This window comes from Poeciliopsis prolifica, unplaced genomic scaffold, assembly GCF_027474105.1.
Source record: "Poeciliopsis prolifica strain line A6 unplaced genomic scaffold, Auburn_PproV2 SCAFFOLD081, whole genome shotgun sequence".
In the NCBI taxonomy this organism is placed as follows: Eukaryota; Metazoa; Chordata; class Actinopteri; order Cyprinodontiformes; family Poeciliidae; genus Poeciliopsis; species Poeciliopsis prolifica.
In genome coordinates, this window is record NW_026562456.1 from 311,947 (window position 1) to 334,774 (window position 22,828).

Below are 22,828 nucleotides of genomic sequence, written 5' to 3' on the forward strand. Positions count from 1 at the left end.
ATTGATACTCATTATTTTATACTATTGAAGCACTTAGACGTGCGAGCGAACCATGAAGACGCTTCAACGCTGTGAGCAGCTGAGCCAATCAGAGGCAGGCGTCAGCGCACTCTGATTTACATACAGAATCTATAACACTGGTCTCTCGGCACGCATTTCCTCATTCGTTGCTGTTTCCCAGAGACACATCAGGATGCCTGAACCCGCCAAGTCTGCGCCCAAGAAAGGCTCCAAGAAAGCCGTGACCAAGACGGCCGGCAAAGGAGGCAAGAAGAAGAGAAAGACCAGGAAGGAGAGCTACGCCATCTACGTCTACAAGGTCCTCAAGCAGGTCCACCCCGACACCGGCATCTCCTCCAAGGCCATGAGCATCATGAACTCGTTCGTTAACGACATCTTTGAGCGCATCGCCTCCGAGGCCTCCCGCCTGGCTCACTACAACAAGCGCTCCACCATCACCTCCAGAGAGATCCAGACGGCCGTGCGCCTCCTGCTGCCCGGTGAGCTGGCAAACACGCCGTGTCCGAGGGCACCAAGGCGGTCACCAAGTACACCAGCTCCAAGTAAACTTACTGTTTACCCCAACAACCACAAAGGCCCTTTTTAGGGCCACACAAATACAACTTGGAGCAAGAAACTTGTGCATTAACCATTCATTATTAGATTGTTTAATTTCTTAAATGCTAATGTAAAAGGGAATTTACTGCATTGTTATCAATAAAACCATGTTGAAAAGTACTTTTTCTGTTTCCCTTATCAAGTCCAGTTTTCTTAACTTGAAACATCTAAATAAAGCTAGAAGCTATTTTTAACTAATTCAAATTGGTTGATTTGAATGTTTTCTGCAAAACTGAAATAATTTGACATTTTAGTTTTGATTTTAATGTGTACCTTTCAGATAGACAATCTGTTGTTTGCAGACATAATTTATGTTATCTCCTTTTAATATCCTTTTTTCCAACAGTTTTGAAGGTCTGAAGTGCATATTTCAGAGACTAAGTTTCAGACAAAAGTTATGGAGCAAAAACAATCTAATACATCTGCAGATGGAGAGCAAAAATACACTGCATCAGGCGAAAATCATTCTACTCTAACGAACTGGAATTATTCCAACATGTAATGACAACATGATTAACTACTGTATTTCTCTAACAGAAGAAGAAAAATGTACTTCACAAAGGTTATTAAATTTTGAAAAGTCTTAAACTGAATTATACTTTGGATATCAAATATTTTTATTGTGGTGTCGTGCTGATAGTATTTTTTTTTTATTTTAAACATGACAAATTATATCACATGAACAAGGAATGGACAAGAAATATTTTTGTTCAATAAACTTAACATACTCAAAAAGGAGTAGAAAGAAGTGAGAAACTTATTTATTCGTACACCATGAACTCAAACAATATTAGATGGAACGTCATTTAAAAAATTAGAAAATGATTTTCCTTCTTATGTCCATACCCACACACTCATGTGTTAGCCTTAATTTACATATCAGTGCTGTCTCTCACCCATCTTTCTATATTAAAATGACCTTATTTTTTCTTTTAAATTGTACTATAGTTTGATTTCAACTCCACATTGAACTTCTATAATTTTACCCCATGAATTTAAATACAAAAGCTCTTTCTTGTTGTGTGTACTACAAATCCTTTTGTTTTAGTTAAAGTTATATCCTCCTTCTCTTTCATTAAACAGGCTCTCGATGCGCTCAGGTAACACTTATGTCAAGATGCCTTAAATATAATTTGAGTGATTTTAAATTCCACCAGATCTTGAAATTTAAAGTTCTAGAGTTTTTGTGTTCACAATAACCAAAATTATGGATGATTCTAATGGTTGATTTTAATGGATGCAAAGAGCTTTTGTAATTAATTTCCCACACTTCTGAATAATATGTTAAATATGGCAAAATCAGAGTTATATTGAATTAAGTGATTTATTATTCAGAATATGTCTAGCATTAGCCAGGATTGATTTGCTTCTACTTAGTTTATTCTGTAAATGTCCTAGGTCTCTGTATCTGTAATTATTTTTATTTGTTGTGACTTAAAAAAAAAAACTACCTGGTTTTCATAAAAACAGATTCATGTTCTTTGATTAAGTTCAATGTGATAGATTCAAATTTACTGTCTTATTTTGGATTAATGAGGCATTTAGATGTATGTAAATATTCAGATGGATTTAATCATTTAACACCTAAAATGTAAATGGAGTTTAGTAAAAATTGATTATTTCTTTGTAAACACAAAGCAACCAGGCGTCAAACGGTTGCCACGGTGTCCCGCATTCATCTTGCGGTTTTGATATTAGCTAGCTAGCATGCTAGCAGCGGAATACAACTGCTTATCACACAACGTGATAAAATAAGTTATTCTACCAACTTAAAGTTAGTGAATGAGATGCGTCTTAATGACCAGTAAACATAAAATTCATGATGAGAGAAAATGGAACAAAATTTTACTTACTAGCAAATATTAGAGCAAATTGTTCACAATAAGCTCTCAGTGGAGTTCCTCTAAATGAACATGTACAGGGTGAGCAACAGTTTTTATTTTAAAATATTTAAATTCATTTTTAACGTGAAAATCATTCAATGTAGTTGAATCCATCAGGCAGCCTCCAAATATGCAGCGGGTTGAAATAAAACCTGACAACTGCAAATACCGCAAAGCTGCGTGACGAGTTGCTCAGATTGAAGATATGCTGGCATTGAGTTGGAAATTATTTAATTAGCCTTACTGTAAATACAATATATTCTTGTCTGCATTCTGAATCTGACATGCGCAGTAGAGTGGCTGCTGATGACTGATATTCCTTCTATAAGGTTTTCATACGGAAGAATTTCCGGTCGTCATGAGAAAATTCAGAGATGCAATTCAACATTACATGGTTGGCAACAAAGGATCTGAGCTAACAGGTGCATATTGTCCTGATTTCACTATTTATCAAACCAGAATATTGTTTTAAAACCTTTTATTTAATAAATTGCTGTCAGAAAATACATTCTATTTTTAAGGTAACTGATTGCATGCTTGTTCGGAACCGTCTCCTGAGTTGAAGGAGTGGTGGCTCTTAAAAGAGCCTTTGGTGCTTTGCGCAGTGGGAGAGGCAGGTGTTTACCAGTAGCTCCTCCGAGCCTTTTTAGCTGGGCGCTTTTGTGCCCGCCTTTTCTTGGCCGCCGGTCTCTTAGCCGGCTTCGGCCTCCGAGCTGAGGCCTTTCTGGGACTCTTTTTGGGGCTCTTTTTAGGGCTCCTTTTGGCGACCTTTTTAGGGCCCCCTCTTGCCCTTTTGGCTGGTTTCTTTGCCGATCCCTTCTTCGGAGACCTCCTGGCTGGCTTCTTCGCCGGTGACTTTTTCGGTGACTTCTTGGCGGCTGGTCTCTTTGCCTTGGCGGGAGACTTCTTCTTCTTCGGAGTTGCCTTCCTCGCTGTTCTGGGCTTCTTCTTAGCCTTAGCTATCTTGAAGGACCCGGATGCGCCAGTCCCTCTAGTCCGGCTCAGGCTTCCGCTTGTCACTAGCTTGGTAATAGCGCTGTTGATGCGCTTGTTGGACTTGGTCACATCTACGCCATTCCTGGCCAGGAGTTTCTTGAGCGCCGCCAGAGAAACCCCTTTACGTTCCTTGGAGTCGGCCACGGCGTCCACGATGAGTTTGGAGATGCTGGGTCCATCCTTCTTCGTCCGGGAAGTGGACTTCTTCATGGAGATTTTTGCCGAGGTTTTGACAGCCGCCGGAGCTATTTCCGTCATGTTTCTGAGTTGATATCTCTTGTGTCAAACTTAGCGGAGAGGCGGGACTTATAACAGGCGTGAGAACCGTGAAGAGACAACTCAGCCCGCCGCCACGCTGCCGCCTCAAGCATGGCCACACTTGTGTTTTCTCGGCTTCATTTTACGCTTAAAATTCTAACTAAATTAAGGTGTTATAACTAAAATATTGCTCCAACAGAAGCAAAACCCACCTCTCTATGTACTGACGTTGTGTTTGGTTTCCAGAACTTTGTATTTTTTTCCCAGCACCCTTCAGACCCGTCAGACACGCTGTGATTTTGTGCGCTAAGCGGCGGGTTTTTTACACATTTCGTCTCCTAAAACATTTAAAATCGGTTTTCACAGAGCATACATGTTGTGTTTTCGTTAGCAGAGACATGTTTAAGCAAAGTACTGGTGAAAATGTTGAGGTGGTGCGATTTGTTGGAGGGTTACGGGGGAGGATTTCTCTGGCAGTAAACACATGGAAGCTGTCAGTGAATTACTGTTGCAGAACACTGTTATGGAACAGATTGATGGTGACCAGAAAGAAAACTCTTCTACTAATCCATCAGCAGAATGGATCAGCTGCTTGCGTCCAATTATTTCCATTTAGACTCGCCCAAGGAAATGGGAAAACAATATTGATCCATTCAGCAATGATTTCAGATTGATTTTTAGACCCTCACAGCATTAAGGTACACCGCTTCAGGAATCTGAACATAACAGCATCCAGATAACATCTGGTATATTAGGATATTACTCTCAACATGTAATGCATCAGAGGAAAAATATAATTTGTAAATTGCAGAGCTGTGCTACCAGTGACTACTTTACTCCACTTCCCAAACAAATTATGAATATTTTTTCAATCTGCAGAGCACTTTTCATGAATTGAAAGTTATTTTCAGACTAAGATGTATAGTTTTATCTTCATGAAGAAGAAAAAAACTGAAAAATTACACACATAACACTGAACTGAATGTTTTTGCTCATTTATTTCAGTGAGAAGCTTGATTTCAGCCAAGGCAGATATTTAGATTTCACCTAAATATCTGAAAACAAATATGAGAAGATGCTTGAAAGTTTGCTCTCCCAAGTCAGAGGATTCATTTACAGCCTAGTGATGAACTGTAATGCAGAAAGGTTGGCCTGTAATAACCAGCGAGGGAGATGTAAACATTTATAATAGCAAAGTTGTGATAGGCCTAGACATTAAATGTAAACTAAGTTTGTGTTTTGAGTTACTAAAAGATCGAAAAGTTAAAAATTTTCCTATTTAAACAATGAATAATTTTTTTAAATATCTTTTGAATCCAGTAGCGTTCTCTACTGCCATTTGAGAGCCATTGTCCTTCATCACTCCAGATTGACAGTCACTTGCTGCCATTTAGTGGGGATTTCTGAAATTGGCCAAAAAGGATTGTTGGATTTAAAGCTGCAGTATGTATGTTTTATGAAACATTTTATACATATATTTTTGGATACTTGTTGAAACTGTCACTATGTTGTGACAGCATATTTAGAGACAGATAATGTGTGGAAAAAATACAGCTCCTCTGCCTTCGCCCATTGCTCCCAGTGCTATCTGGACACAACCAATAAGAGTCAGGAGGCAAGTGTTAGCGTTGTCAATCACAGAATGTGTGGCACTGCCCACCCCCTGTTTTGATAAATCTAACAGAACCTGTTGTAAATGCTAAGGCTAGTTAGCATGAAAACAAATAACAGCTGATAAAAGGTTTTCCTGTTGTTGCTCCACCAATAGTACATTGAGCAGCGTGTACATGAGAGTGATTGACAGTGCTAAGACCCTTCTCCTGGGTCTATTTGGTTGTTGTTGGTCAGGGACCGGGAGGAGATTGATCTTTTCACAGACTTTGTATATATATATATATATATATATATATATATATATAATATATATATATATATATATATATATATATATATACAGTGTTGTATAAAGTACTGAAATCTCGGAGTCAAGTAAAAGTATAGGTACCGCTCCAAAATATGACTTTGGTAAAAGTAAAAGTCACTGATTGAAATGTTACTTGAGTTAAAGTCTTAAAGTATCTGAAATGTCTTGTACTTAAGTATGGAAATTACTGTAACAATGGATGTACTCAAGTAATGTAATGAAAAGTACAAGTAAAAACTAAAACAAGTCAAATGCAGTTTGAATGACATTTTTTATAAACTTGTTAAATACACTTAAAATAATGTACACAACCAAGTGCAGGCAAAATAAAACCTGCTAATAGATAAACCTGCAGCATCATTTAGTTAAGAAAATTGGGTGCTTCACTTTAATCACAAGGATTATCTTAACCCGCTTTAGGTTAACTTAACCTGCTTTACAACTGAACCAGCTTCTTAGTAAACCCTCCAGGACAGAAAATACAAAGTTTCTATAAGCCTCAAGTTTTCCCTTTCAGTAAGGTCAGTGCTGAAAATGAGAAAAATAAATAGTCAGTACAGAAAATGCGGCCAACATGAAGAAAAAAACATGTTGCGATTACTCTATTTCACAAACTATAGGTGCACACAACTGGTCATTATGCAAAAGAAAAAAAGAATTGGGAGGGAAATGCAGCTTATTTGGCATCTGAAGAGGGAGAGCTTTTAGTTAACTTGGTGTTTAATGGGAGAAGCGAAACAGACCTCCGTGAAGCTGACACCCCACCTACTCAAATAATCCAGCAAATAGTCTGATTGGTTTGTGCTCACTTGGTGCCATTTTCGTTTGTGCAGCTTTGGTTTCCGAGATATTAAAAATTATTTTTAGGCCATCCAAAACATATACTTTTTAAGATTACAATTACTGGGAATGTGTCATGAATTTTGTGTCAGTTTGTCACAAGGCAAGAAATCTATTTCCATGAGTTTCTCAGGAGAGTTTGGATGTGAAATTTGTTGACTCTGTCTGAGTGAACCTCTGAGCGCAAGAGGAAGGAGGAGACCTAGAAAACGGCTGGCCGAAATTAGCGTTCACGAATCGGATCAACCTCGAGTTGGGCGCAGCTCACACCTGATATTGGAACAGTCAAAATACAAATTGAAAACAACTTTGCTGCGTTTGTTTTAACGGCACAAACCTGCAAAATGAACCAGCCCATTTCGGTTTGTTTTGGAGCAAAATGCGGGGATGGTGAACTCTGGATGGCCTAAAAAATCATTTTAATATCTCGGAAACCACACTGAAAAAAAATAAGTCATTGGATGAACATAAAAAAATTATGGAAAGGATTTCCACCTGATTACTTTGCTTTATTTCAGCACCATGTACTTGTGTTACTCCTATTTAAAGCAAATGTGTTAGGTCAACCTAATTTATTAAGATTATTCCAATGTAAAGCAAATGTGTTGGCTCAACTTGTCACAATGGTGATTCAATGGGTGATTCTAAATCAAACATGTTGGCTCAACGTAATATATTGTGGTTATTCTTATATAAATAAAATGAGTTGGCAAAACATAATTCATTAAGGTTGTTCTAATTTAAACCAAATATGTTGGCTTAACCAGAATTATGGTAAGGCAATGGATGATTGTAAATCAAATGAGTTGGCTCAACTCCATTCATTAAGGTTATTCAAATTCAAATGAAATGTGTTGGCTCAACATATGTTTTAAAGGTTCCTTTAACTCAGTTACTATAGCATGACCCAGTGTAGTGCAATACAGCCCGCCCAACTAATCTGCAATGTTTAGGACCAAATCATTGATGTAACTTCATTAAGATGAATGTAGATCTAGTTGAAACCACCTTATTTTACAGTGGTACCTTCACACTACCTGATTCAGTAGGTCCAACTCACTAAAAGCAAGTTAGCTCAACAAATATGCTTCATGCTAAAAGACAGCTAGTTAATCGTGTGGAAATCCTTTCCATTATTTCATGATGTTAGTTCAAAGACATTTTTTCAAGCGTTAATCAAGCATTTTAAGATAGCACTAGGTGAAAGTGTAGGAAGAACACTCAACAATTAGAAAAGGTACAACACAATTGTATTTTCAGAATTGTTATACATCGTTTTTTACACAGCACAAAACACAGCTGAGTTGGACATTGAAATAAAAAAACAACTACAAAAAGGTTACAGTTTCATTTCCCAGCCAATTCTTTACAACATAAAAACATGTCAGTATAGTTGCTCAACTTAGAGAACTGTAACAATATAAATCTTTTCTACTGCAGACTTTAAACACTCATTTTCCATGTGAAACTTTGCTCAACTTAGCAGCGAGTTTCATATTGAGAACTTGTGCTTTCTTTGATAAGTTCTTTCCATCCAATTTCATTATTATTTCTGTATTACTTCAAAGGTATGCTTGAGTTTACTGAGCAAGTTGAGTGCTGAACGCACTAAACTTGAGGGTAGCTCAAGTTAGTGCATAGATTAGTCCCAGCAGCATCACTATTGCAGAAGATACACTGCCCAAGCTGTTCATAACTTCCACCTCCTCCAGGACAATCCCAACATCCAGATGTGCATCGGCAGCCTCTGCACCCTCTGCTCAAATGACGATTCCGAGGACAGTCTCGGCTTTGGCCATTTCTGCGCATTCATCAACGTCCTAAGGGAGTTAGGGAAGGGTATTGGGGAGAGACAATTCACATGTAATTAAATAAATAAATTAAGACTGACATTGATTGAGTCACTCATGGACCTTAGTTGTTGAAAGTATTTTAACAACTCTTAGGAGTTCTATTGTAAACACAAAGAGAATTTAACATACCATGTACTCCCTCACCAGCTTCTCTGGATCTTCATTTAGGTACACACAGACCTTTGAGGATGCACTCTCGTCTGACCTCAGCAGTGTCTTCCTAAATATGCAGATCAAAAAACAATGAGAACAATCTCAAAACTCCAGCAGTATAGGTTCACACACTTGAAAACATAGCTACATTCAAAGGAAGTCACAACAAAGTGATCAGTGGCTTGCAGTCTATTTGAAAGATATTTAAAATTGTTAGTATCCCTTCATTATGCCATGACTAAAATTGAGTTTAACATCTCATTTAAACATCTAACTGAAGCTGTTAGATGTTTAAATAAAGACATGAATATATCACCAAAGAAATATGTGAAAAGTACAGAATGGTCAACACAGTCTATATCCTTCTACTTAAATGAATATGCAAAGCATTCCATGTCTTACAAGTACATGGACAGTCTATGTGTGGGCATGGATAACGTCGCATATGCCGGTGTTTAAGTGTAAAATGTTTTAACAGGTCATATCTACGAGACAGAGAGAGACTACACTCCTTACATTTCCACATCCCCACGCAAATAAAGACAAATAAAACAGACTGGCCAAATAAATGTTTAGCTGAACCCTAGCTTATAAAGCTAGGGTTCAGTCACTTTAGATCTGGCAAAACTTACTATTAGCCACTGAAATCTATAACTTGATAGCCGATGAGCCCCTTGACCAGTACTTACGCAGGTGGATTACAGACAGGTGATGTTCTGAAAGAGATCAGATATATTTTCAGCCATTAAAATATGCAATTCATACTGAACTGAGTTGTATCTTTTAGTACAAGTCCCTTGAATGCCTCATGAATATAACCACTGGACACTTGTATGCAAGCACATATGTGCAGAACAATGGTGAATTGAACATGGTAGAAAGCAATAGTAACAAAGGTCAAAATGAGCACAAACAATCAACACAAAAAACATCAACATTTCAAAATTAAACCAATGAACTTCAATATTGTTTCTGAGCTACAATTATTTGGGACAACAAAGAAGAGTCCAAAAAACCCCAACATCTTTACAGCAGAGGGATATGTATTTTAAAGAAAAAAATAGAAAGCTCAAGTCTGTAATAATGGATAATCCATTGAGAGTTTTAGCCTGACAAAATATACTAGAAATCCATAACTAACAGGTATTTAAGGAACATTTAACAAAGCTCAGAAAGCAATGCTTTCTGCAGGTTTCACCGACTGAAATGTAGGACTTTTTATTACCATAATTAATTAAGAATCTCGATGATGATAGAAAGGTACCAAAGTGTGTGTATCTACATTTACCTCCATAGTAACATTACTGAAATAGAATTAAAATAGTTAGAAATAGACTGATGTTAGATCCGTGTGTTAAAAATCCTCTAAACCTCCAGGGAGCTCAGGAGGAGCAAAACTGTGACATTTCTGGGGTCCATTTGTGTCTCTGGCTGCAGCTTTGTGACCCTTACACTACATATGGCTCTGCAGAGTTTTTTCGCACAAAATGTACCTAACATGGTGCGGCGATAAATGTAAACAAAAAGCTATCTGCCTTAACCTAACCGACTTAATCTACAGAACATGAAATAATGTGACACAAGTATGGAACAAGTAGAAAATGGTGCAAATGGTAGAGAAATTTTAAGTTACATATTTTTATATGGATTTAGATGAAAATAGTTTGACTCTTACCTTCTTCAAATTAAGTAGATGCACGCCAGGAATCTCCCCTCTGCCCTTGAAAAAACCCAACAAGGTGCAAGCCAGTTATCTCGCGTGATTTTTCGTAATCTCTTGATGTCGCTGGATCCTCTTCAGCGGGAGATGAGTCTGACACAATAGCGCTTTGGAACTGACGTCACTGTGTTTTTTTTATTAGATTAACTTTGACAAATATTGATATTGAATAAAATAAAATTATATATATAAAATATGCAAACATATATATATATATATATATATATATATATATATATATATATATATATATATATATATATATATATATATATAGAGAGAGAGAGAGAGAGAGAGAGAGAGAGAGAGAGAGAGAGAGAGAGAGAGAGATAGATAGATATATATATATATAGAGAGAGAGAGAGAGAGAGAGAGAGAGAGAGGTCCTGCGCAGTATCTTGGCACAGCCAAGATACTGCGCAGGACCCTCAAGCTCCCAGGCTCAGAGGATAAGAACCACCCGCGGTGGGTATATATATGTTAATTAGATGTATTCAAGTTGAGATAACGTCATTCAATCACGTTAGCTCACCTTGGATTTAGTTTAGTTTAGCTCAACATGATTACATTTTATAAACGTTGAAGTTGTGGAATATCTTGTTTATGCAACATGATTGTATCATGTTTTTAGCTCAAACATGGAATTATTTAGTTAACAGTACATAATATTCTTTTGTTAATGTGATAACCCCTGAGGTTCCTTTTTTACAGTGCAGCTCTGGTCACTGTTTGGGTGGAGGGCGGGAGATAACGCGATAATTTATATAATTTACAATCTGCTGTGTAATGATGGCATTTTATAAAATTGTTGACCGTGTGTTCTATTACTTTGTACAAATTCATTTTATGTTAATATACATAATTTTGGTGGACCTGAGATCATTTTCTGAAAAAGAAATTTAACTAAATAAATCACAACATACGTGTTTGTATATCTAGCTTGTAAACCCTGATATGTGAATGAAGGAACAAAAATGGGTTTTATATAACGCAGAGCATGTTTTTAGAGCCACAAACATTTCTCTACCAACTTAATTAGTGTTCATAATTTAATGAAAGTAATATTTCTTTATAACAAGTGTCAGATTTACGAAGAATCAACAGATTACATATTCAGTTTCATTTATTCATTTCTTAGCTCTCAAGACCCTAAAATATTTTTTCTAGTTATACTTTGAGTACGAAAAATGTAAGCCACGATTTTCATTACCAACCGTCCCTCTGTACGTGTAAGTAAGTATACAGCACCATCTGGTGGACAACCAAATGACAAAAAATGTCCGTATAATATAAGGAAATCATAATAAAAACCAATACGTTAGTTTTCTGTTATTACTTAGTCATTTGTGGGGCACTGACATGTTTATTTACACCCTTTTCTTAAGATAAATAACTGGATTTAGTGAAATAAAATTTGACGGATCTTCACAAAAATATGTTTTATTTCTTAATTTTTATTTCTTAAAAGAAAATATGTCCATCTGAAATAAACAATATTAATTCCTGTATGCAGTATGGAAATTATACTGCAACTAAAATTATTATGCTTTGGTGCTTGGTTTTGTAAGCGGAAGTCATTGAAACTATTCTGATTGGACGGCTGGCCTTCTTGTAAATAATGACCAATCAGTGAACAGAGGAGACATATAAGTGCTGAAAGCGTCGCCTACATGGAATAATTTTGATTTTTGTCAGAGTCGGAGTAAACTTCAACTATTCAAGATGTCTGGACGTGGAAAGACCGGCGGCAAAGCCAGAGCTAAGGCCAAGACTCGGTCATCCCGTGCGGGGCTCCAGTTCCCAGTGGGCCGTGTTCACAGGCTGCTGAGGAAAGGAAACTACGCCGAGCGCGTCGGCGCCGGAGCTCCAGTCTATCTGGCGGCGGTGCTCGAGTACCTGACCGCTGAGATCCTGGAGCTGGCTGGAAACGCCGCCCGCGATAACAAGAAGACCAGGATCATCCCCCGCCACTTGCAGCTGGCCGTCCGCAACGACGAAGAGCTCAACAAACTGCTTGGCGGAGTCACCATCGCTCAAGGCGGTGTTCTCCCCAACATCCAGGCCGTCCTGCTGCCCAAGAAGACCGAGAAAGCAGCCAAGGCCAAGTAAACCTTTAAAACCAGAAGCAACAAACCCAACGGCTCTTTTAAGAGCCACCTACATCTATCTCAACAGCAAGGTCCTAAAATGTATCTCCAGACCACAACATATGTACATGCCTACAAAGTTACAAATTGTTTCCGCCAACATTGGTTTTTCTTCAAAGCAGTGGGACATACGGTACTAGATATCTCCTGAAAATTTTAACTATTCCCAAAATATCCTGAAATCAAATGTTATTAAACACTGAATGTACAAACAAGCATAGCTTTCTGAATTTGTCAAAATTTAATAAACAATGCTTTGTCTACAAACCACCAGATTGGGTTAAATGAACATTTCTCAAGCTACTGTGACAGAATCCACGTAAACCAAATATGTAAAATCCACTAATTGCATTAGACCGTAACATAATTCTTTTAGATAAATACAGCCCAAAGAGATTTAACATTATACAACATGAGATGGAAAAAATACTCAAATTAGGATTTGTTTAAACAACAAAAAGGTATCAAAAGGATTGAGATAATTTACTTAAAAAAGTAATAAAATAAATTGTACACAGGTGGATATGTAAATTAATTTAATGTGAAATAAATTCATTTTTTTATCTATTCACAAAAAGAATTAGTCCTTGTAATTCTTAGTTTGATTAGTTCTTATGCATTATTTGTTTTTATTTTGTAATATTAATTGAGGGGAAATGTGTCTGCTCTTTGGCGTAATCTTGAGGCGGAAGTAGAAATCTGGCGGGTTGAATGTCTTCACTTACGTCCGTGACACCAATTTAAGTTCAGACGTTCAGTCTTCCACGGTCAGTATCGTCATAAAACTGAGGCATAATGAGTGGCCGTGGAAAGGGAGGTAAAGGACTCGGAAAAGGAGGCGCCAAGCGTCACCGTAAAGTTCTCCGTGATAACATCCAGGGAATCACCAAGCCCGCTATCCGCCGCCTGGCTCGCCGCGGTGGCGTCAAGCGTATCTCCGGTCTCATCTACGAGGAGACCCGCGGTGTGCTTAAGGTTTTCCTGGAGAATGTCATCCGTGATGCCGTCACCTACACCGAGCACGCAAAGAGGAAGACTGTGACCGCCATGGATGTGGTGTACGCTCTCAAGAGGCAGGGCCGCACGCTGTACGGCTTCGGCGGTTAAATCTACCAGCTCCTTAAAACAAACAAACGGCTCTTTTAAGAGCCACCCAAACTTCTGAAGAGACGGCTCCTGATTTTTAATATTCACTGTTATAGAAGTCATATGTAAAATACTTGATACCCTTTATGTTTAGAACAAAAACACTTGATTGTTGGGACTAGTGTTTTGTATTGATTTATTGAACTCTAACCCCCATATTGTGCCGACAAAATTTTAATATTGCATTGTACTAAATACGTTTATGATGTATAAAATGGGGTAATTGTAAATAACATTCATTCTCACGTAAATAAGCCCTGCATCAATATTTTATTTTAGACATTCAATAAACAAATATTCTTTTGAATATTTTTTCTTCACTTTGAGTATCCAAGAATACCCAAGTAAGGGTAACTAAGTACCCGGACTTGCTACCCTTTTACATAGTGAAAGTGAAAAATGTGGTGAAGCGGCTCTTAAAATTTTTTTCCCCAAAAAAAGTTACTCCAGTAAGTGTGACTGCGTAAATATAATTACTAGATATTCACCTCAGCCATGAACTCACTTTCCTAAAATTTAAGGTGGAAAAAATGAAATCAACAAAAATCCATGTAAAATGTCAGACATTTTACATGGATTTTTATTCAGGAGTCAAAAGATATTATTAATATGCAAGTGGCAAATGAAAAACTTTGATAGTTTCTTTCTCATGTAAAAATATCAATAACTGATGATTTCTGTTTGAAATCTAAAAAAGAAAAAAAAACAAAGGGAAATGTCAAGGCAGTGCTCTAGAGAGCGCTCACAGCACACAGACACGCTAACCTTCCGATGAGCTCAGCCAATCAGAGGCAGGCGTCAGCGCACTCTGATTTACATGCAGCCTCTATAATACTAGTTTGTACTCAAGCTTCCTCATTCGTTGCTGTTTCCCAGAGACACATCAGGATGCCTGAACCCGCCAAGTCTGCGCCCAAGAAGGGCTCCAAGAAAGCCGTGACCAAGACGGCCGGCAAAGGAGGCAAGAAGAAGAGAAAGACCAGGAAGGAGAGCTACGCCATCTACGTCTACAAGGTCCTCAAGCAGGTCCACCCCGACACCGGCATCTCCTCCAAGGCCATGAGCATCATGAACTCGTTCGTTAACGACATCTTTGAGCGCATCGCCTCCGAGGCCTCCCGCCTGGCTCACTACAACAAGCGCTCCACCATCACCTCCAGGGAGATCCAGACGGCCGTGCGCCTTCTGCTGCCCGGAGAGCTGGCCAAGCACGCCGTGTCCGAGGGCACCAAGGCGGTCACCAAGTACACCAGCTCCAAGTAAACCTGCTGTTTACCCCAACAACCACAAAGGCCCTTTTTAGGGCCACACAAATACAACTTGAAGCAAAAATCCTGTTTAATACAAAAGTTGAACTTTTGTATTAAACATATGAAAGGTAAAGTAAACACAGCGTGGGAGTTCCACCCACTCAATGGTAACTGTTTTCACATTTTGTAATAGTAAAACGTGCTGATTCCAGTTGTCATATTCGTGAAAGATTTAGTTTTAATAAAAGCTCTATTTTGGTTAGTTGGTTCTAGACTGATATACAGCAAAAAATGTCTTCATATGTATCTATATTGTATAATAAATTAGCTTTTCAGTTTAACCTGTATTTTTTTCTAATCCATGCTCAATTCATGAAAACCAGTCATCCCTAATAGTTTTTCTTCAGTTATATTCCATTGAACTGACAATTATAGCTTTCAACTAAAGACAAACGCAAGGAAACAATATAATAGATCCTTCACTTTGGGGGCAAAAAATGTAAGGATGTACCTATAATTTTGAATTTGATTCTTTTTTGCTAGATTCACACTTTTTTTAAATAGTTATACATTTCCGAATAAAACTTGACATCAATAGCCCACCATTCATAATATTTGTCTTAAGGTAGATATAGGTGGCTCTTAAAAGAGCCGTTGGTTTGTTGAAGCGAATTAGGAATCAGTTTAAGCCCTCTCTCCACGGATACGGCGGGCCAGCTGAATGTCTTTGGGCATGATGGTGACCCTCTTGGCGTGGATGGCGCACAGGTTGGTGTCCTCGAAGAGACCCACCAGGTATGCCTCGCTGGCTTCCTGCAGAGCCATGACGGCGGAGCTCTGGAAGCGCAGGTCGGTCTTGAAATCCTGAGCGATTTCCCTGACCAGGCGCTGGAAGGGCAGCTTGCGGATCAGCAGCTCAGTGGATTTCTGGTAGCGGCGGATCTCTCGCAGAGCCACGGTTCCGGGCCTGTAGCGGTGAGGCTTCTTAACTCCGCCGGTGGCTGGGGCGCTCTTACGGGCAGCTTTGGTTGCAAGCTGCTTCCTGGGAGCCTTTCCTCCGGTGGACTTACGAGCGGTCTGCTTGGTTCTTGCCATGCTATTACTGTTTTCTTCTCGTTGTACACTTAAGAGATGCGCTCTCAACGCGAACAGCGCTCTTATAAGGAGATTGCCAGCAGGAGGTCACTTCTGATTCGCTGAGGTTGCTGACGTGGTTAGACCAGCCTCACTCAGCTATTGGCTAGATTTGAATTTTCAAAATAAAGCGCGAGAGAAGTCTAACGTAAAAAGAAAGAGGGGATGGGGGGGATGTTACACGTTTAAAAGAAAACGTTGAAATTTATATCAATGGATCCTTACAATATCCACAGAATATTCTACTTTTGAAATGTAATGATTATTACTAAAATAATTTTAACTATTGCTCATCACTATAATTATTTGCATCATAAAACCTTATCTTATTATAAAACAGTTGTCTGCACAAAAGTTCATGTCGCTCCTTTTATCATTTTTTTATTTTCTTAATTGATCTTAATAGATCTTAGTTTATGTAAGATCTCATTTTCAGCAGGTCCCTTCAAATACATAAAACATAAATACATCCAAAATATAACACACAAATTACATGTGTGTAATACATGTGTAATATAAATGCATTTGAAAATCTGTACTAGTTAATAAAATATATTTTATTGATCTCCATGGAAAAATTGCTTATTCACTGAGGTTTACCTTCTAAATTGTTAAACATTAGTATTTACATATATAAAAATAAACTATATAAAATTGACATAAAAAACCCTCTTGCTCCTTCTGTTTCATTTGAGTTGGAAATATTCAGTATGCTTTTTAGTTCACACCCTAAATAATAAATATAAATTTAAACCTGTTGAATACATTATTTCAGTAGTTTACACCCATCTGTCAAAAAGGACACAATTTTAATCTAAAATCACTCAAAACTTAATTAGCTGCAGCTTAAATACAGGGAGTCAATATTAAATAGTTCATTGATTCTGCATATTACTGTAAGCAGTTTTAAAAGGAATTAATACTTTGAAACAGGCATATTCTAGAATAGTTGATATCAAAATTATAATTGTATTTAGCTGTTCTATGGACCACATTAACATTCACAGTTAATCCAGTTGATATGTTTGTAATATATATATATATATATATATATATATATATATATATATATATATATATATATATATATATATATATATATATATATATGCTGTGAACAAAATAGCAGATTATTTACAGGAATGTCTTAATTTGTAGAAGTGGTGGCTCTGAAAAGAGCCTTTGGTGCCTTAAGCAGTGGTTGGAGGAGAAAAGATGTTTATTTCTTGGCCTTCTTCGCTGCGGGTTTTTTGGCTCCCGTTTTCTTGGCTGCAGGCTTCTTAGCAGCCTTTGGCTTCTTAGCGGCGGGCTTCTTCGGGCTCTTTTTGGGGCTCTTCTTGACCACCTTTTTGGGAGCTTTCTTGGCCGCTGCCTTCTTCGGAGATTTCTTGGCTGCTGTTTTCTTAGCGGCGGGTTTCTTGGGTGTTGTGGCTTTCTTGGGAGCTGGTTTCTTTGCCTTGGCGGGAGCCTTCTTCTTCACCACCTTCTTGGTCGGTTTGGCGGCTTTGGGCTCCTTCGCAGCGAGCTTGAAGGACCCGGATGCTCCAGTCCCTTTAGTTTGACTAAGAGTTCCCTTTGTCACAAGCTTGGTAACCGCGGTGTTGATGCGCTTGTTGGCCTTGGCCACATCTACGCCTTTCCCGGCCAGGACCTTCTTGAGCGCCGCCAGAGAAACTCCCTTGCGCTCCTTGGAGTCGGCCACGGCGGCCACGATGAGTTTGGGGAGGCTGGGTCCATCTTTTTTAGCCTTGGTAGCGGTCTTCTTCTTCGGTGCTTTAGCCGGAGCTTTAGCCGGTGCGGCTGCTGGAGCAACTTCTGCCATGATTCTCAGTCACTGTTAATGATTCTCTGAAATCGTCCAGCAGGCGGAACTTATAACATTGATGAGAACCGTAAAGAGACAACTCAGGCCGCCGCTCTGCCGCCGTCTGAAATGCGTCCACATTTGTGTTTTCTTCGTCACATTTAAAGCTTTAAATCTCAACTAAAGTGGCGTTTTCTGTCTTAATTATCATCGTGACGGAAAGACGATTGTTCTCTCTCTACAACAAGGTCATATTTGTCTGGCAGGACTTTCTCTTTTTGATCCAGGAGCGCTGGAAGGTGTCAGAATCTCTTTAATTCTGTGCATCGAGTAGCGAGTTTTCCCCACATTTCTTCTCCTAAAACATATAAAACCATTTTACGGAAGACATAATCGCGGTGCTCTCGATAAAAAAGAAGGTTGCGGACAGAATAAAAGTATTTTGGTTGTAATGTTCGGATTATCTGGGTATTAAATAGGGATGGTTTTCCCGGCCGTAAACACACAGAAACTGTCTATGAATAAACCAGTCAGGATTCCTCTCCTGGAAGAATCCAATAGGAATGGCTTATAGCCCATCAAATAAACAATAACAATAAATATTATCAGAATTTTATATCAGATTTTGATGTAGAAGTTCATATACGCAGTATGTGATCATTTTTGTCGGAGTAGAAAATAGATTTATTTCCTCATTATATCTTTGCATTTGCATTCACAAATCAGATTGATGGACTCATTTCACAAATGTTAACTAAAAAAAATCTTTGTATATTAAATATTCTGTAGACTTTTATGTTATTTAAACTCTCAAATTCAATTGATAGTCTCAAGTAAAACATTTTGAGATATTGATTAGTAATATTTAATCCAGCCTTTAATGCAACTTAAGAAAATGAGGGGTGGATAGTTTAGGGTGCAACACTTAGACTTTTATGATGTCATTCAGATCATTTTTGACATGGCTAAAACTATTTCTCAGGTGAATGATATTACATATATAGAGTTAAAATGTGTTTAACTTCTATTGGAAATCTGTTTCAGCAATAGGTATGGATTTAGAATAATTTTCCCAATCTATACAGAAATGAAAATCAAAGTATATTTGTATAATCGGTTTTAAATGATTGATTTTCAGAGTTGTAGCAGTATAATCAATTTAGCTGGCAGTTTTCAACATTGGAGGAATCAATGAAATATGAAGCAACTATTTGCTTCCATCAAGCAAATGTCTGATCAAAATCTAATACTTATTTAAACAATTTATTATTAAACTGGTTTTAGATTAGAGAAACGTGGTAGAAAGTAGTTTGGAAAATTATGGTGTTTGAAGTAGAACATTGTAATTTTTTACAAGTGTTAATGGCTAAGCAAAATATGAAAGGATTTAAATCACAATAGTTTTTCTGAACTAATGTACAAAACAATATAAGGACATTTGCTCCAAGTTGTATTTGTGTGGCCCTAAAAAGGGCCTTTGTGGTTGTTGGGGTAAACAGTAGGTTTACTTGGAGCTGGTGTACTTGGTGACCGCCTTGGTGCCCTCGGACACGGCGTGCTTGGCCAGCTCTCCGGGCAGCAGAAGGCGCACGGCCGTCTGGATCTCCCTGGAGGTGATGGTGGAGCGCTTGTTGTAGTGAGCCAGGCGGGAGGCCTCGGAGGCGATGCGCTCAAAGATGTCGTTAACGAACGAGTTCATGATGCTCATGGCCTTGGAGGAGATGCCGGTGTCGGGGTGGACCTGCTTGAGGACCTTGTAGACGTAGATGGCGTAGCTCTCCTTCCTGGTCTTTCTCTTCTTCTTGCCTCCTTTGCCGGCCGTCTTGGTCACGGCTTTCTTGGAGCCCTTCTTGGGCGCAGACTTGGCGGGTTCAGGCATCCTGATGTGTCTCTGGGAAACAGCAACGAATGAGGAAGCTTGAGTACAAACTAGTATTATAGAGGCTGCATGTAAATCAGAGTGCGCTGACGCCTGCCTCTGATTGGCTGAGCTCATCGGAAGGTTAGCGTGTCTGTGTGCTGTGAGCGCTCTCTAGAGCACTGCCTTGACATTTCCCTTTGTTTTTTTTTCTTTTTTAGATTTCAAACAGAAATCATCAGTTATTGATATATTTACATGTGAAAGAAACTATCAAAGTTTTTCATTTGCCACTTGCATATTAATAATATCTTATGACCCCTGAATACCATGTTAATGATATATTGACTTTTTACATAGGTTTTTTTTTTCTTTTTTTTTCACCTTTCACTTTAGGTATGTCTCAGGGGATTGTGGAGGTGGATATCTTTTTATTACATTTAATCAGTCACATTCACTTGAGTAACTTTTGGGGGGAATAAATTATTTCGGGAACAGCTTTACCACATAGTTTTCACTTTTATTATGTAAAAGGGTAGCAAATACAGGTACTTAGCTACCCTTACTTGAGTAAATTATTCTTGGATGCTCAGATTGAAGAAAAAAGGACCGCCTGTAAAACCTTTCCATTAGAAAAGCTCTATTTCGGAACTGCGGACGTAAGAGAAGACACCTTAACTGGTTCGGTTCATTTACATGGGAACAGCTTTTGTATTAACATTTAATTCAATCACTGCACTTTGTTATAGCATGTGATATTTCTTTAAACAAAAATTTTTATCTCAAAATTTACTTTAGTAACCAGTTTTGAATTCTGTACATCAGTTTCCTTTCCACGATGTTCTTGTTTTCTTTAGAGTATTATAGCACAGCTATAAACAGCAGGTTTATAGCTGGTTTACAGCTATAATACTCTAAAGAGTCAATGCACAGCTTCAGTTATTACAACTAAAAACTAGCGATCAGGCCCGAAACCTGGGAGTAGTGATGGACTCGGACTTGAACCTCCAGAGCCACATATAGACAGTAACAACATCGGCCTTCTATCACCTGAAGAACATCTCCAGGATTAGAGGACTAATGTCTCAGCCAGATCTAGAGAAACTCATTCATGTGTTTATCTTTAGTCGCATTGATTATTGCAACAGCATCTTCACAGGCCTTTCCAACAAATCAATCAAACAGCTGCAACTGATCCAGAATGCTGCTGCTCGCGTTCTCACTAGAACCAGGAAAATAGAGACATAACACCAGTTTTAAAGTCCCTCCACTGGCTCCCTGTAGCTCAAAGAATAGATTTTAAAATACTGTTGTTAGTTTACAAATCACTGAATGGTTTAGCACCACAATACATCAAAGATCTGCTGTTTTTGTATCAACCTTCCAGACTCTCAGGTCTTCTCTGCATCCCCAGAACCAGAACCAAGAGAGGAGAAGCAGCTTTCAGCATCTATGGACCAAAAATTTGGAACAAACTTCCAGAAAACTGTAAAACAGCAGAAACCCTGACTTCCTTCAAATCTCAAGTAAAAACGCACCTGTTTAGAGTTGCATTTGAAATGTAATATGTATGAATTTGATTTTGTGGATATGTATGTAACTTTTTTTTTTTTTTTTTTTTTTCCTGTTGTGGGCAACGGGGCCCGGCGAATACCCGTGGTTAAACGGACGGCGGAGTCCGGCGGTAACAGGCGCTTACATTCCATGTCAAAGGGAAGGGGGAAGAAAGGAAAAGAGAGGGAAAAAAAAAAAAAAAAAAAAAACCTTGGTATTTTATTCTATGTTGCATGCCTTTGTGTTTTGTGTTTATGATGTAAAGCACTTTGAAATGCCTTGTAGCTGAAATGTGCTATACAAATAAAATTTGATTGATTGATTGATTGATAAATGTTGACTGGGACTTTTCACACTTGTGTTTACTATGGCTAATTAAATTTATGTATATCATATTTATGGTGTCCCAAGCATCAGACTTCACACTTCTTGACATCATCCATTATATTCTGACCAGAACCTATCGGGATGCAAAGAACTTAACAGAGACTTCAGGTGTTCTTGAACATAAACACAAAATTACACTTCCATTAACTAGTAACTACTACTGAGATTTTAGAGATGATTACGAAAGTTTTATGCTGTTCCATCACAATGAAGTACTTACAAAAATATTTCTTGAACACTTCTAACCCATTACATGTTAACAGCAGCTCAAAAACGGCTCTCCCCAGGCAGACACGTTCATATGGAGCTCAATTTGGCGGGAACCCACCTCAACTGGCAACACTTTACCGTTAATTTATTTTAACAGCTTTATTGGTAAATTTTAATGACTAGTTTAGTTTAACCAGGATTCGACTCTTCAGATAGATGTGGGTGGCTCTTAAAAGAGCCGTTGGGTTTGTTTCTTCTGGTTGTAAAGGTTTACTTGGCCTTGGCTGCTTTCTCGGTCTTCTTGGGCAGCAGGACGGCCTGGATGTTGGGGAGAACACCGCCCTGTGCGATGGTGACTCCGCCAAGCAGCTTGTTGAGCTCCTCGTCGTTGCGGACGGCCAGCTGCAAGTGGCGGGGGATGATCCTGGTCTTCTTGTTATCGCGGGCGGCGTTTCCAGCCAGCTCCAGGATCTCAGCGGTCAGGTACTCGAGCACCGCCGCCAGATAGACTGGAGCTCCGGCGCCGACGCGCTCGGCGTAGTTTCCTTTCCTCAGCAGCCTGTGAACACGGCCCACTGGGAACTGGAGCCCCGCACGGGAAGAGCGAGTCTTGGCCTTAGCTCTGGCTTTGCCGCCGGTCTTTCCACGTCCAGACATGTTCTTCTGTATTTCTCCTTTCTTTACAGATGAAGATGATCGTTCTAGGCTGAAGTCAACTTTATATACAGGACGCTGCTGCTCACTCATTGGTCAGCATGAGCATTAGGAGGGTTGTCCAATCACTGTAGAGCTCGTGTCAACGTTCAGTTTGCACCGCAAATTTCCACTTTCCGACATGGTCCCTTTCAAAATAAGGCGAACATTTCAAATTAAAATTTTGAAAATACATGCTACAAATTGTATTTATTGTGGACAAATAGAAACAGTAAAACTTTTTTTGGAATGTAAAACTTATGCACATCAAAGCCTGATACGGATTATAAATTTAAATATGAATACAAGTAAGTTAGAAGTAATGCAACTACTTCAAAGGTAAGTTAGAGATGTAGTTTTTAGAGGTATTTTTAGTTTTTTAAGAATAACAAGTATTATT

General features: G+C 38.6%; 8 protein-coding genes, 1 long non-coding RNA gene and 1 pseudogene across 9 annotated transcripts; 4 read left to right on the forward strand and 6 right to left on the reverse strand.

Moving 5' to 3' along the window:
* The first annotated feature begins 183 nt into the window (after positions 1-183).
* LOC129352850 (histone H2B 1/2-like) lies at positions 184-816 on the forward strand (annotated as a pseudogene).
* Positions 817-3,099: 2,283 nt separating this feature from the next.
* On the reverse strand, positions 3,100-3,783 carry LOC129352853 (histone H1-like). The gene has a single exon (XM_055022029.1). The coding sequence runs from the start codon at positions 3,753-3,755 to the stop codon at positions 3,123-3,125; it is 633 nt and encodes a 210-aa protein (XP_054878004.1). The 5' UTR covers positions 3,756-3,783; the 3' UTR covers positions 3,100-3,122.
* Positions 3,784-8,159: 4,376 nt separating this feature from the next.
* On the reverse strand, positions 8,160-10,283 carry LOC129352872 (uncharacterized). The gene is made up of 4 exons (XR_008604949.1): positions 10,201-10,283; positions 9,158-9,241; positions 8,502-8,592; positions 8,160-8,339 (listed from the first exon to the last, which is right to left on the reverse strand). It is a non-coding gene; the product is annotated as an uncharacterized LOC129352872 (long non-coding RNA).
* A 1,670-nt stretch (positions 10,284-11,953) lies between these two features.
* On the forward strand, positions 11,954-12,497 carry LOC129352895 (histone H2A). The gene has a single exon (XM_055022102.1). It carries the CDS (start codon positions 11,968-11,970, stop codon positions 12,352-12,354), a length of 387 nt encoding a protein of 128 aa, XP_054878077.1. The 5' UTR covers positions 11,954-11,967; the 3' UTR covers positions 12,355-12,497.
* A 683-nt stretch (positions 12,498-13,180) lies between these two features.
* LOC129352847 (histone H4) lies at positions 13,181-13,521 on the forward strand. The gene has a single exon (XM_055022020.1). The coding sequence runs from the start codon at positions 13,188-13,190 to the stop codon at positions 13,497-13,499; it is 312 nt and encodes a 103-aa protein (XP_054877995.1). The 5' UTR covers positions 13,181-13,187; the 3' UTR covers positions 13,500-13,521.
* Positions 13,522-14,411: 890 nt separating this feature from the next.
* LOC129352846 (histone H2B 1/2-like) lies at positions 14,412-15,062 on the forward strand. Its single transcript, XM_055022019.1, has one exon. The coding sequence runs from the start codon at positions 14,427-14,429 to the stop codon at positions 14,799-14,801; it is 375 nt and encodes a 124-aa protein (XP_054877994.1). The 5' UTR covers positions 14,412-14,426; the 3' UTR covers positions 14,802-15,062.
* A 385-nt stretch (positions 15,063-15,447) lies between these two features.
* LOC129352845 (histone H3) lies at positions 15,448-15,895 on the reverse strand. The gene has a single exon (XM_055022018.1). It carries the CDS (start codon positions 15,881-15,883, stop codon positions 15,473-15,475), a length of 411 nt encoding a protein of 136 aa, XP_054877993.1. The 5' UTR covers positions 15,884-15,895; the 3' UTR covers positions 15,448-15,472.
* A 1,148-nt stretch (positions 15,896-17,043) lies between these two features.
* On the reverse strand, positions 17,044-17,772 carry LOC129352848 (histone H1-like). Its single transcript, XM_055022021.1, has one exon. It carries the CDS (start codon positions 17,742-17,744, stop codon positions 17,142-17,144), a length of 603 nt encoding a protein of 200 aa, XP_054877996.1. The 5' UTR covers positions 17,745-17,772; the 3' UTR covers positions 17,044-17,141.
* Positions 17,773-19,170: 1,398 nt separating this feature from the next.
* Positions 19,171-19,645, reverse strand: LOC129352863 (histone H2B 1/2-like). Its single transcript, XM_055022054.1, has one exon. The coding sequence runs from the start codon at positions 19,603-19,605 to the stop codon at positions 19,231-19,233; it is 375 nt and encodes a 124-aa protein (XP_054878029.1). The 5' UTR covers positions 19,606-19,645; the 3' UTR covers positions 19,171-19,230.
* A 2,230-nt stretch (positions 19,646-21,875) lies between these two features.
* LOC129352843 (histone H2A) lies at positions 21,876-22,407 on the reverse strand. Its single transcript, XM_055022016.1, has one exon. The coding sequence runs from the start codon at positions 22,390-22,392 to the stop codon at positions 22,006-22,008; it is 387 nt and encodes a 128-aa protein (XP_054877991.1). The 5' UTR covers positions 22,393-22,407; the 3' UTR covers positions 21,876-22,005.
* Between the last annotated feature and the right edge of the window lie 421 nt (positions 22,408-22,828).